A 14,478-nucleotide genomic window follows, 5' to 3' on the forward strand; every position below is an offset into this window, starting at 1 on the left:
TATTTATCAAATAAAAAACTGTGCCCCAGTTTCTATAGAATAATTAATTTAATATAAGGGCTGTCATAGTATTTCCACAGAAGCCAAGGAAATCCTGCTACTACATAGCCAGTGGATATAAACTGGTATTTATTTATGGAAACATATTTAAAATTCTTCTAAGTCTTCAAAAGAATATTTATGCTGTCATGAACATATAAAATGGGAAATATAAAGTGAATATCAAGATTTCATTTGTAGTTCATAAAAAATATTGAAGTAAACTTCCTTGCTGAACAGAAGAGTTGGCTGGCAGGAGAAGACATAAAAATGTCAGCTTCTACCTTGGAAAGAGCACGAAGTCTATTTTTTGAAAAGTATTTCAGTGATAGGCATTCCTATAAAAAATGAAATTCTCTTGCTATAATGACATTTTGCCAACTAAACTTAGAACATATAGCGCCCCCCCATACAGGACACTTTTTTTTTTTTTTTACTAGAAAACAGGTAATTCACATTCTGATAAAGAGCAAAAGACAAGTGCTTTATTATGAGAACTGTTCAAGTAAAGTTTCAGTGTGCACCTGTGAACGTGGATAAACGTTTGCGTCCGTGTTCTGGGTGAACATTGGGTTAAAAAGGGGCTACATAGTTTTGTTCTTTTTTTTTTTTTTCCAAACACCACCCTTTGCTAAGGCAAGAATACACTTCATTTCAGAATAGAACTGTTACAGAAGAAAGCTACAGCACAGCACAGTACAGAAGGTAAAACTCACTTGGTCTGGAAGCCGCTATGCCACGGCAGGTCCCTGTGGGAGGAGCTCCCACGCAGGCAGGAGGGCAGCGCTTATCACAGCTTTATTTTTCTTTAAACTGATAACATCTGAATACACTACTTCTCAGGAGTGTGCAGATGGGGCCCATATGCTGATAATACAGTAATTTACACATTAAATAACATTGCACAGTCAACCTCCAGGGCTAATTCAGTATAAAATAACAGGTATTAAAATGTACCTTTACGAATGTCTTTACATATGTCACTAATTACAAAAGAAAAGTTGGCAAATACCCCATTACGAAGCTGCACGTTACAGGTATAACGATGTGGAATAAATACAAGAAATCTGGCAAAATATTTAGAACACATGGATTACATGGGAACAAAGTGAACAGCCACGGACACGTAAATCAATGATGAACTGTCACCAACAGCGTACTTCGCTCACGAGTCCCCTGGGTGTCACAGTCACTGCAGAGGCCGGTGGAAGGGATGAGGGGATCCCCAGTGCCAGTTAATTCCTGAGGTGGCATTATGCACTGATCAACACCAGGAAGATGAGTCTGTACCACAAAGTAGTCCCAGTATTATTCTATTTCTGCAATGACACCGCAGGCTCGAAGGCAACAAGCCTGAACCACGGTTTACGTGAGTCACCAGAGGAAGTACTGATTCTTTTCAACTTCACTGCTGCAATTAGGGGGTCAGAATACTCCTCAAAGTTCAAAAGAAACTTGGTATAGGTTTAATTTTTTCCCCAGTATGTCTTAGCTCCAGGCAAACCTATTACTTATTTTCATGTACTTTGTTGTAGAAACTCTACGTGTCAATACTGTAAACATCGTGTATCTTTTCAACGAACCTCGTTTCATGACAAGGTTGAAGGTAAAGGTAAGCAGGAATAATTCTGTGTATGATAAACGGATCTATTTATCAGCTTCTGGTTGAAATTTAAATATGACTGTAAATAATTTTTAAAAATCCATGCCACAATGGTAAAGACTAGTTCTTGTACCTTTAATCCTGGACACAATTTTCAAAATTGTATGATGGAGGTAAGAATTTAAAAAACCCATCAGAATGTAAATAACAGGGAAAAACATTTCCAGTCAGAGCATCAAACGTACATTATGTGCAGAAATCTAGACAACTATACAAGTTTTTAAGCAATTGGATTTTATTATACAACTCTATGAACAGAAAATGAACAGAAATACACAATATACTTACCTGTACATGTGAACCTACTTTGTCGGCTACAGATATTTATTACAGCTCATATGGACTTTAATTTTACAGTTCATGACTATGTATAGCCTTATTGCATTAAGGGCAGGTTCTATAGGGGGATTCACAGGCAGACGACATCAGACATGACCAGTACATTCAGAACTGTATCGCAGACACGGATGTGTCTTCCCTGATCCTGCCAATGTGGATTGCTTTACAGCTTAAGCTCGTTTGCTATTTTGGATGCAATGTTCTTAAAGGCAATCGATGTCCCCGATATCCGCTTGAAGCGGACCCCGTTGAGCGACAACCGTGGCAGCTTGCAGACTTCCATCTCCCACTGCACGAGGCTGTCCTGCCGCGCATCGCCGTGCACGCAGAAGAGCAGGAACCGCTCCTTCTGCTCGTAATCACAGTTATTCGCGTCCAGCACTTTGCGGATCTCTCGCATCATGTCATTGGGGTCCATTGAGCTCGTGGTCTTCATGCTCCATGTGAACCGCAAGGACCGGGGCTTGGCGTCTTTACCGTCTTCCTTTTCTCTCTCTCTCGGCTCTCCGGGTGCACTTCTGGAAGAAGAGGGTGAAGGGAGACAAGGAAAGCAAGAATTCCATTCAGGGAAGAAATCAAACGCACACCAATACCGCGCAGTCATCATTCAGCGCCCACTTCGCGGTCCGCCCTCGGCTAGCAAAGACCCACGCCACATGGCCGCTGTGAAGGGAAGGCCCAGAGACTCCATCTGCTTGGACTGCCTGTACCCTCAGGAGTATTCAGCTAGCGTAGCGTATTTTTTCCCTACATGCATTTGTCTGTAGAAAAGAAAGCTGCAACCAAAAGCGAATATTTAATACTTTTCCCAGTTCCTTCCCTGGTTTTCTGTTCCATTTTACAAAAAGACAAACAAACAAACAAACAAAACAAACACAAGAACAAGGAGCACAAGCATTCTGATAGCAAAGTACGTTTTTGACATATAAAAAAAATTCTTTTTTCTGTTTCTTCTGCCGCTTTTGAAAGGAGAGATGTAACGAGGGGAGGGAACCATCACACGGGAGGACGTGGGCAGCGCTGGGTTGCGAGTGTGGAAAGACATCACATCACGGTCACGCGCACCGGCCGCCCCTCCCGTGGCTCTCAGCTCACTCTGGACTTCTCTGTAGTGGTCTGCGAGGCTGTAGTGGCCGCCATTCCAGCCACTGCCCTCCGCCGGCCCGTCCCTGCTCACGCCCACAGGGACGCGATGGACTCCACACCACCCCTCCACACGAGGCCAGGAGCGCTCTCTCCACCGTGGCTGCGGGGCTACGTGCCCTGCTTCCTCCACAGGACTGCTCCCTGTCTCCGCGGGGCCCGACCATCCTCCTGTACCCTACCCTGCCCTCACACAGCCGCTCTGCTCCCCCCACTCTATTTTTTCTCTACAGCACTTATTCTAACACACTCTCTGACCCGGGGATGGCGAACCCTTCAGCCTGCTGCGGCACATGTGCCACAGGGGTGCCACCGCTGCTCTAAGCCACGTCTTAGACGTGTTACTTATCAGCCGCATCTCCCACGAGGCTGTCAACAAGATGGCCAGGAATTTGGTCCCTTGCATCCTCCTGCGTATCTCAGGCATCTAGAACTACCCCAGCGCACAGCAGGGGATTAATACACATTTACTGAACGAGTCTGCCATGCTTACGTAAACCAAAGAACCCCCTACAAGTACTCACAGCAGGTAAAATCAGCAAGTTACCCACGATGGAGAATGTGCTGGAGTTACATGTGCTGAACAACTGTCCAAATACGGCTAGAAGTTGTGCCTTTTAACTTGTTTAACTATCTCACCTGTGAGTTAAGAAAGTATGTATTCTGGTTTTTTGTTTTTTTGTCTTTCTGAGACAGGGTCTCGCTTTGCAGTTCAGGCTGGCCTTGAGCTCACTTTGTAGCCCAGGCTGGTCTCAAACTCACAACAATCCTCCCGCCTCAGCCTCCCAAGTGCTGGGATTACAGGCGTGCGCCACCATGCCCGGCTGAAAGTATGTATTTTGAAAGGAGTTTAATCCACCATATAAATATTTTCTACTAATACACATTAATACTACAATGTCACGGGTGTTTCTGCCTCTATTTGCACACATGGAATTTAATACTCAATGTCCCTCCCATTCCTAGGTAACCGAGTCTCCAAATCCCCACGCTACGCAGAGCAGCGGGTAGAGAGGATCGCTTCCCAAAGCCTGCTAAGTGAGAGGTGATATCTCATGGTCTCTCTAGCTTCGTCCTTGCCCACTGACCTGGCCACTGCATTCCGGGCTCCACAGGTGGACCGCCAAGCACATCCCCACACTCTGGACTGGGGGCGGGGCTGAGGTCACCTGCCCGAACGCTTCTTTTAACACAGGACCGATGGCCAGGACACCTACATTACATTTCTAAGGTGAGACAGCTAATTAATTCAAAAGACTAGAAATCAGGTGTCATTCCAGCCCAGTTTCCTTCCGCGTGAGCAAGAGGCTGGCACGTCTCAGAGGCACCCACCCCATGGACACCCACAGGGCGGGTGCCCACACGGCAGCTCACACATCCTGAGTCGGAGGGCAGCAGCTGTGCGCAGTGCCCCAAGTGCGTGCCCCACCACCCGCTTACGAGGCTGTCAGGAGACGTGGGCACCAAGTGCCTTCCAAAGGCACAGCAACGTCAGTGGGAGAACACAGGCCGCGCTGAGGTCCAGCGGGCGGGCGGTGCGTCTAACCACAGCGCCACCCTCTCCCGCACTACTGGGCCCCACGCCGCTGCTGCGCCCCTCACTCTCTATCCTCTGTGAAAAGTGCATGTGGAGCTGTTGGTTGTGGAATCAAATGAGTAGCAAGTACTTTATCAGCAGTAGAGATTTAATAAGTCTTAGTTCGAAAACAAACCCAAGTGCAATCAAACTAAAGGAAAGACGAAAGGTGTTTCGTAAACATTTATGGAAGATTAGTTATTAAATTCTTATGTTAATAAGATGAGGTAGCATATCAGGAGGACAAAGCGCAGGCAGATTAGCTGCAATACTGCAGCGCCCCTGTGACCCTCACACTGTCAAGTGTCTCTGAAGAAATTCAGGGGAACCACAGGGCAGATGCTGAGAGCAGCGGGTCGCGTCACCCGGCAGCAGAGGGAAGGTGAGACCATCTGCCCACCTCCCTTCCCGCTACTGAGCTCCAGAAGAACTGCACCAAGGATGACGAACATACGTAAACAGAGCATGACTAAAAGATATCTTATTTCTCATACTCAAAACCTCCATCAAGTTCTAACACATTTGTGCGGTCAAGTTTTAACAGACGTCTACATGAGAATGCTTTAAAATATTTTTCATTATGTTTCCTATTTCAAATAATTTAAAATGTAGAAATTAAATCAGAGGCTTTGGTTTAGCTGGTCAAAAATAATTCCTGAGTAAAGCCAGGCATCTGTCTTCCTGTGGAACTACTTGTGGGTCTGAGATGTATATTTTGTCCCTCAGCACCCGTGTACACCCAGAGTAACCGAACAATGGCATTTCTTGAGCCTCAGAGGTCTGAAGTGTGCACCCCAACACCGACATGTCTGCAGCTGTCGCAGCATGGCAGGGACTGTTCCTGTCAGGAACGCAGGTGCTCAGCCCCTAGGGCCCCCAGCCCCTGAAGAACCCTGGAGCCTGAGAACAGGCTCTTCAAGTCCTGTCTGTGTCCTCACTGCGCTTGAGGTTGAGATCCACTGCCAGAAGGAACACTCAACTAGTGTTAAATGTCTAACCCCACGAAGAATGCAGGATAGAGAGCAAAGGTCCAAGACTGAATGTTCACCCAAGATACACCATGACTACCAAACCGCCCCGCACATCCAGCCACCCAGGCGTCCCGTGTACCCGTGCTGGTCTGACGGGGGCTAAGTTTAGTTACAACGCCCCAGTGAGAAAGGGTCGGGACATTTTGATCTATTAACTTCTACCATGACGCATCTTAGTGAACAGAACAGCTACTTCCTTACCAAGTACAGAACTCCAGATAATGTTTGGAAGACACAAACCAAGTTGATTAACCTAAACATCATTATATATGAGGCAACATCAGAAATCCACCCCAACATAAAACTTTACAGTGCATACTGCCCAGTTATTAATGTCATCTCCACTACAAGCCCTGACGACCAGCCAGGCCCATCCCCATTCCTGGGGCCCCAGCCAAGCGGGGTGAGGCTCCTTACCTGGACGGGTCCATTCTGCCAGTGGCTTCGCCTTCACTTGGATCCCTCAAAACAAAGTAAAATTGAGATATTTACTGACAGAACTGAGAAATATACCAAGAAAATCTACCCCCAAAATGACTTTCTGGTTAACTTGGTGAGCAGATGTCTACCATGACAGCTGTATTGCTAGTCGGTGGAACCCCATTTCCCATAGTTTCCGTGACCCCCCATGACCACCACTGAGTGAGGGAGAGCTGGGGAGAGTCACGCGGAGATGCCGAGGGGGTCCCAGCCACGATGTTAACGTCATGATTTATCCTTCTGGGTTAGTTTGGCATAATCTGAAGTTAAAGTTAACAACTGTGAACAACAAGATTAAACTTCGCATTTGTTATATATAACTCTAGTGTATAGAATATACTATGCTATATATACTAGAACTAGTATATTCCATACTAATTTATGTTGCTAAATTGGGAAAATACATAAATTAACCTCATACTCAGAAATAAAGTTCAACATGTAGGTATTTTTGAAAATAAATACCAACTTTTAAATAAACAATCAACTTATTTCAGAAGTTCAGCTAACAATCCAGGCACAGCAGTCAGGAGCCTATCAGAAAAAGTGGAGTCCAAAGTCATACATTCCATTTTAAACACAAACACTGCTCTTACCTGTGTGTCCTGTGAAATAAAGCCAAGCAAACACTACAAACTGTCCTCATGTTGAAGATAATGAATATTTCTGAAGTTCACCAGCATTTTAATCACTTCGTCATTTCCAAGAGTAACTAATTATCTAGATAGAAGTTATCAAGTTTAAACTAATTTAAAACTATTAAGAGTTGGCTTTTTTGCTGGGGATACAGCTCAGCAGCACAAGTGCCTGCCCGGCAAGCACAAGGTCCTGAGTTCAATTCCCGGTGCCAAAAAAAAGTTCGCTTTTTGATAGAATAAAACACTTGTAAGTAGTTGGGGAAAACCACTAACTTAAAACTCTTAGGTTAGCGTTGTCCTCATGCTTTAACCATCCCAGGAAGAATTATAACAATATTTACGTAAAATAAATGCAACGGGAATGAAACCAGTGCCACTCTCTTTCAAGTTAAAATGAGCTCTGCAACTGCAGTGGTTATTACGCCCTCTCCCCAAATCGGTTTTCCCCACAGCGAGCGGAAGTGAGCGGCACACTTCGGAGCAGGCTCGGGGCGAAGCACACTTCTGCTATCGCAGACGTGATGGCCGAGGACAGCGGGCTCGCGTGCTGCATGTGACAGTGATGTCCCTGCCTCCTGCCGCAGGACGAACGCCTTCACTAGGCCGGGACAGTGCCACAGGCGTGCGGCCAGCGGATGAGCTGCCTTGTAACCCGTTGGCAGATTCCTGCTCCTGCGATTCACACGGCACCGCGAACTAACTGCCCTGGATGCCACCTCTGCCGTCAGCCGCCCCTGCGCCTGTCGCAGGGCTATGTGCAGACCCGTCCAGAGATCATTTGGCCAGAACCATCAGCTCAGAACCCCTCAGGGTCCCCCGGGCATCGGAGCGACAGGCGCAGGGGCGGCTGACGGCAGAGGTGGCGTCCAGGGCAGTTAGTTCGCGGTGCCCTGTGAATCACAGGCGCAGGAGCAGGGATCTGCCAACGGGTTACAAGGCAGCTCATCAGTTCAGTTATGAGATGGCTGGCTGTTCTTCTCCCAAGAGCGCTAAGCCTGGAGGCACGATGCAACCCGGTCTCCTTCACAGCCCACCCTGCACCTCCCGCGGGCTTTGCAGGCACCAGGGCGTCAGGAGGCGTGGCTGGCACCTGGGACCTGGCACCTGGGACCTGGGACCCGGTCAGGTTCGCGTCCGCTGCACTCCATCAGTAGCTACGTGATCAGCATGCATACAGATGCTGGCTTTTATGGAAAAAGGACAGCTATACTGTTTTACTATAGTAGAAGTTTATTATACATGTTTTTGTTTTATTTTTACTGTATTTTGATTTATGTTAAAATTGTATGAGGTTAAATAAATCTATGTGATTCTAGTATATAGAAATTTTACACAAAGAGGAAAGAAGATAAACCACACATATTATTAATGAGCAATTTAGAAGTATTTTAAGATAACAAACACTGTTTGAAGGATTCACATAAACTCATATTTAATTCCTTCTCTTAAAATCAAGGCTTTTAAATATGAGTCCATCTTTTGATCGAAGCGCGTAAGTTTTTATCGCACTTTTTTGGTTTTTCCACCCTGCTTTATAGAATTTTTTTTTCCGTACTAAGAGTCCAACTCAGGACCTCACGCTTGCCAGGCAGGTGCTGTGCCACTGAGCTATATCCCCAGCCCTTAACAGAATTTTAAAATTCTCATTTTGTCCCTCTTTTTCTCGGATAAAAAAAGACCTTTTGTATTACTCGATTTTTTTCTTCCAATTTCCGCAAAAGGGGAGCTCTCGTGATCTCTCATGAGACCATTTCGGAAAACAATCGCGGCAAGGATCCGAGGAAAATTCGCGTTCCCCGGATGCCCCCGGGGAGAGGGGCGGCCCGGCACCGACCTGCGCACGAACTTGGAGGTGATCTTGCTGATGATGCCCGTGGACGTGCCCCTCCGGGCGTGCGCGAAGGCCCCGGGCTCGTGCGACGGCGAGGCGGGGGGCCCGTTGTGCGCGGCGCTGCGGCGCTCGCGGAGCTGCTCCCCGTGGAAGGTGCTGCGGCTGGAGCTGCCCCGGGGGAAGCGCGTCCGGTCGGGGGTGGCGGCGCTGATGCTGTGCGCCGACGGGGAGGCGGCGGGCACTCTCTGGGGGGCACTGCGGGGACAAACCGGGGCGCACCGTCAGGATCACACCCGGCGCGGGGCGTTCCACCCGCTCGCAGGAGGGGAGACTCCCGGGTTAGCTGTAGGCAGTGTCCCACGGGAGGACAGGATTTCAGGTCGGATTTGGTTAAAATGAACACTTCTTACAGAAACTCGCTCACTGAGAGTAAATTACTGAGACGGGGACCCAAAGACCGGCACTCGTCCCACTGGGAACGCGGCCGGCGCAGCGCATGGACTTACGCAGTGCGCCGCAGGGAGCGCGTATCCTTCCCCTTCATAATCAGAACGTGTAAAATCCCAACTGCTCTAAAACACAAAGCTTTTTTCGGTGCTGGTATGATTTCACAAACGAAAAACTCCAAACCCGGCCTCGTGTGACAAGGCACAGGCAAAACGAAGACTCCAGAGCTAGTTTACGAAGTCACCGGCACGCTGCCGGTACACGGCAGCCGACAAACATGAATTCAGCAAATATTTAAAAATCTGCCAAAATTCGAAACCCAAAATGCTTCTGGTCCCAACAATCAGACGCGGGAATCTCAGTCTGCACTCGAACTACTTAGCAATGCGGAACCCGGGTTGTACCGTTTATCAAACCATCTCAGTAAAATCTCCGCCCACTTCTAATTTCAGGCCTGTGATAGCATAAGGCTATGATGGCACCAAGATTATGACTAACAAAAATCCACTTAAAAAAAGGTTTAAATGTTCTGAAATTGAGAACTCCTTACCTTGGAGTCATCTGATTGTAGGGTAACTGGTAAGAGCAGAGGTCTTAGGGCCTGCTGTGTTATATGTTTAATTAGCGAAAACACTCAGTTTACTTAAATAATCAGCCAGTGACATTTGACTTCACTGACAGGCTTGCGCATGCGGGCTGCAGCGGGACGCTCCCCCAGGCAGCCTGCCTGGGAAGCTCGGACTCCCGCTGTTTTCCAGCCACTCCGCAATCTCTAAAGCAAAAACAAAACGGAGCCGGAAGCAGGACGTACCCGGGCCGGTAGGCTTCGGAGCCGTCTTTGATGGTTGGCAGCGTGACCTTGATCGGATGTCCAGACGTGGACATGGACTTCTGGTGGCGCGGCCGGGCGGAGGGGACGGCGGAGGCTCCCGCAGAGCCGGCCGAGGGGATGTTACTTACAGACATCTCCGTGAGGCTTTGGGCGGAAGCAGGTGAGAAGACACGGACACGGAAAACAAAAGGAAACAAAGCGGACAAAGTGCAGCTTACTAAAAGTTAATGAATAGATTTTTAAAATCTAAATTGAGCAACATTTTTCAAGACAATCACTTCAAGGAATCTAACATTAGGCATCATTAGTAATTAGCATTATTAATAAAAGTATATAGGGAGCTGGGTGCAGCGGCACACACCTGTAATCCAGGCTCCCTGGGAGGCTGAGGCGAGAGAAGCCCAAGTTTGGGTCTAGCTTGGGCAATTTAGACAGACACTGTCTTAAAATTTTATAGAGCTGGGGTTGTAGCTCAGTGGTAGAGCACCTGCCTAGTATGTGCACCGTCCTGGGTCCAATCTGTAGTACAAAAAATAGTGTACAGGAAGAACTGATCACTCTCTTCCACTGAGATCCTACAAACACTTGCTTCATGTTCATGTTAATCTAAAAAGGTAGGAAATCACTTCTGTGTGTGTGGGACAGTTGCAGATAAAATTATTATGATTGCAGAGGTTTTCCCTCCGAAGTGACAGCTCTGTGTGATGTTTCTGTGTCACATGTCCTAGATTATTCACGCAGTACAAGACCATCATCACCCCAAAATCACCATCTCTGGAAACCTCAAAACACAAAGACTAGGTTACCTGCTTAGCATTTAGTACAGGAAGAACAGCTAAGTGGGAAATGGGCATCCAGCTACCTGGCCTAAGGGATCTCATGTCCCAGGAAGACACTCTGACCTTCTGAGGCCTCGCAGTAACACTCCCTTCTCCCTGACGCTAACGGAGAAGGAAGAGACGAGCTAGTCCAAGAACAGAGACTGATTAGGATAGAATCCAACCCAGGAGATGAAGAAGATGCATTTCTTGAAATAATAAAAAGTACAATTTATCATCATTTAAAAGAAAACACTTTAAGAAGTTTGTGCTTCTGACTGACCAGCTGCAATGGCCACGTTTCCTCAGAGGAAGTAAAACAAACCTTGTTACTTGGGTGTAACGATGACTTGGTGGGGGACGGAGGGAAGAAGGAAGCCACAGGCACAGAGCGGAATGTGACTGAAATTAGCAGGGTCACACTGATCACAGGACCTGCTGGCTACAGGAAAGCACTTCCTATCATACCTCACTCAAGCGCACGTTAGGAGGGCCACCTCCTGCCTCCGTGTGTTCTCCCATCCTTCCAGCCTGGTACGCGCTTAGTACTGGGCGCAACCTTGGCGTCTGTACTTCCTTTGCTCCTGACCTGCTTATCTGCCGGCACTTCAGCGGGACACCGTGGAGACGGCGACACCCACCTGCTGTCTTTTCCATTCTGCAGCGCTGCGTACCGATCCGTGGTCCTCTCACACACGTACGTGTTCCTTCTTGCCATGCTACCTCCGGTATACACATTGTTCTTTGAGAAGAAAAAGATCAATTTTAAAACCCTGACGGTGTTTGTGGAAAGCCAGCATGCGTTAGAGCTGCTCTGCTCACAGAGGGACCCTAACTGATGAGAATTCGCGAACTTGAGGGCTCCTCGCCCTCCCTCTCCGGCCTCCTCCTTCTTCCTCACTCTCTTTCCTTCTTACATTTAGATGTCAGGAGTGAAAGGCACAGCATGGAAAACAGACTCAGCCCCATCTCAGCTCATAACCCTGCAGCGTCAGCAAGGATCAGGGTTTCCGCTCTCCCTCCTTGTGGGTGAAGATGGGAAGCCAGTGGAGGGTCCGCTCCACGCCCGGCCCTGGCACTAGCAGTGGGCCGGGCAGGGAAGACGGCCCACCTTCCTGCCCTCCCGCCCGCTGCTCTGCACTTCACTGCTGCCACCGGGGCAGCCAGGACCCCAACGCTCTGGACCAAAGGCGAGCTCTGCGAGCCACTCTGAGGGGTCCTTTGGAGTCTCGGGTGAGCCAGGAGGCAGGTGGCCCGGGGAAGGGGGAGACAAGGAAAGGGGCAGAGAGAGGGTGTGCCGCCCGCCACACACGGCCCCTACTCTGACCCCTGCCTGCCAAAACCGACCGCCACTTATTACAACAATGTACAGGAAGGATTTTCAAAAGGCCTGAAATACTCTTCTTCTCATCCTTATCCAACAACAACAAAAAAAATCCCTATTTTTAGCTAATCTAGTTTTCACCATTCTTTAAAATACATGACTAGCCTAAAATTTATTTGATAAAGAGGGCCAGAAAATTAAAAGATATTTACTTGAATTCACTTGGAGAAGCAGAAAAACATTAACAAAATTGTGTAAGTGAAGATTTAAAACCTTTCAATAGTGCAGCTTCCTAGGTGGACAGTTTTGTCACCAGTTATGGAAAAAGCATAAATTGAAAACTATAAAAGTACGGTGGAAAAGAGGCCAAGATTCTTAAGAAATTTCAGGAAAGACTTGTTCTGTTAACTGAAGACAATGAATGTGACTCATTATGAAGCTAACTTGCACTAGAACTGCTTAAAAACTAGAAATGTCATCTGTATTTCATAGTTTGAAATATGTCATCTCATTACCTGCTTTCTCATTTAACATGTCATTAACATCTGTCCCTGTGAAACGACAGAAAAATTTTATAGCTCAGAGTATACAGCTGCACACATAAATCATATTTTATTGTGACAGTAGATTCCTAATTTCTGAACATTTAAATTGTTCCCTACTTTGTTTATATAAGGTACAAAGGAGGTTAAATTGTCTAGAAGCTTACTGGAAATCTGAAATCTAGAGGAAAATTCTAGAAGTAATAGAAAATAGAGAAAACTGTTAAGATTGCATCGAGGTGATTAAAAGGCTGTGTGAAGTCACCCCATGGGCAGAAAATGTGCCAGGTCCAGAACAGCAACGCTGGACATTCTCATAACCTTGGCAAAACTGTCCCCGAGTCCTGGCTTTGAACAAGCTCCCGGTCCAACCAAGCTGCCACACATTTGGGGCATTTTCCAAGTCCATCTCCCCTCCACGCCCTGCTCTCTTGCTTGAGCCTCTGACACCAGGGACATCCAGGGCGGGAGCCAGTCTGCTCAACTGAGGTGTACTCTGCATGGGAGCTGAGGACACAGTTATGCAGAAGGGAGTTATGGAGACACAGTCTCCCTGATTCAGCTGACAGGTGTACACATAAAACGAGCTTTCCAAGAGGCCCTTCCTAGGTCAGACACCCAAGCTCTGCACTTCCTAAGTGTGTGTGTGTGTGTGTGGGGGGGGGGTGATGAGGGTCTAGGGACAGTGGAAACGACCCTTCCCAGACCCCTGAATTGTGGTTAGAGTTATACCATGATATTTAGATGCAGCATCTGGTAATCACTATAATGTCTTAAGTGTCTGAGTCTCTCTGAAAGAAGGAACGTTTTTGGTTGTACTTGATGCTCTCCCCATGCTGTCTGCCAAGTGTCAGCAAAGTCTCATCTGCCAGTGTCACCCTTCAGTCAGTTAGACTAATGTTAAATAATGCCGTCAATGGAATCTTTTACTATTGCCTAAACACTGCTTCTGATTTTATAAACATTACATGCATTGTTAAACTAGCAGGCCTAGTGGTGTGGACCTGCAATCCCAGCACTCCTGAGGCAGGCAGATTGCAAATCTGAGCCTAACCTGGACAACCTAGTGACTTAGCGAGACTCTATCTCAAAATAAAAAGTAAAGAAGGGCTGGGGATGTAGCTTAGGGTGGAGGTCCTGCTTTCAATCCCCAGTACCAGGGAAAGAAGTACTATTAAACTATCACCTACTAAGTTATCTACCCATGCTATGGGTATTACTCTTCTACCGTCAGAAGTTAAGGAGCTATGTCACATCCTGTGAGTGGATTAGATATTTTTCACTGTACTCCGCTATGCTCACACTGATAGGCACAGGCAAAAAATGTTCATATATTTAGTCAGTATTTTACCATAACACAGAGCCTGGATCACAAATGCTCAACTTCCTTCTGCCTGGGAAACTGCTGCGAAGAGAAGGGATCTAAGGTGGTATTTTCGCTTTGAAGCAGAAACTGCCCAGTTTCTTCCATACAGAGCCAGGTGCGGACCTGGCTCAGCTTTGCCGGCTGCCCCGTCAATGGTATCAGCTGTCTGGGGCAGGCAAAGCACACACAGAAGGGTACTTCTTCCTTGCCCTTCAGATTCGCCAGCGTTTTCAGGAAGGGTAATACCTGTCGTTGCTGGGCTTATGGGGAAGTAACTGCTCTCTGCACTGCCCCACCACATTTAAATTAAGAATCTGCATATGTACACTGCATGGACCAGCAGCCGGCCAGCCAGCGCCACCACGAGCACATAGCGGAGCGGGTTCAGGCGAACGCGGGGGGCGGGGGG

General features: G+C 47.4%; 1 protein-coding gene across 1 annotated transcript in view; it reads right to left on the reverse strand.

Annotated features, from left to right (window-relative positions):
• Nucleotides 1–502: 502 nt before the first annotated feature.
• Mark1 (MAP/microtubule affinity-regulating kinase 1) overlaps nucleotides 503–14,478 on the reverse strand; it is a gene marked incomplete at its 5' end in the record, with an annotated part of 117,945 nt that continues 103,969 nt past the window's right edge. Inside the window, 5 exon segments of the mRNA XM_005409266.2 lie at nucleotides 503–2,559; nucleotides 6,209–6,253; nucleotides 8,744–8,995; nucleotides 9,999–10,163; nucleotides 11,479–11,579. Of these exon segments, the coding sequence (XP_005409323.1) occupies nucleotides 2,205–2,559; nucleotides 6,209–6,253; nucleotides 8,744–8,995; nucleotides 9,999–10,163; nucleotides 11,479–11,579 (918 nt within the window). The 3' untranslated portion in view covers nucleotides 503–2,204.

Source organism: Chinchilla lanigera, unplaced genomic scaffold (assembly GCF_000276665.1).
Source record: "Chinchilla lanigera isolate Chin_1 unplaced genomic scaffold, ChiLan1.0 scaffold00119, whole genome shotgun sequence".
Classification (NCBI taxonomy): domain Eukaryota; kingdom Metazoa; phylum Chordata; class Mammalia; order Rodentia; family Chinchillidae; genus Chinchilla; species Chinchilla lanigera.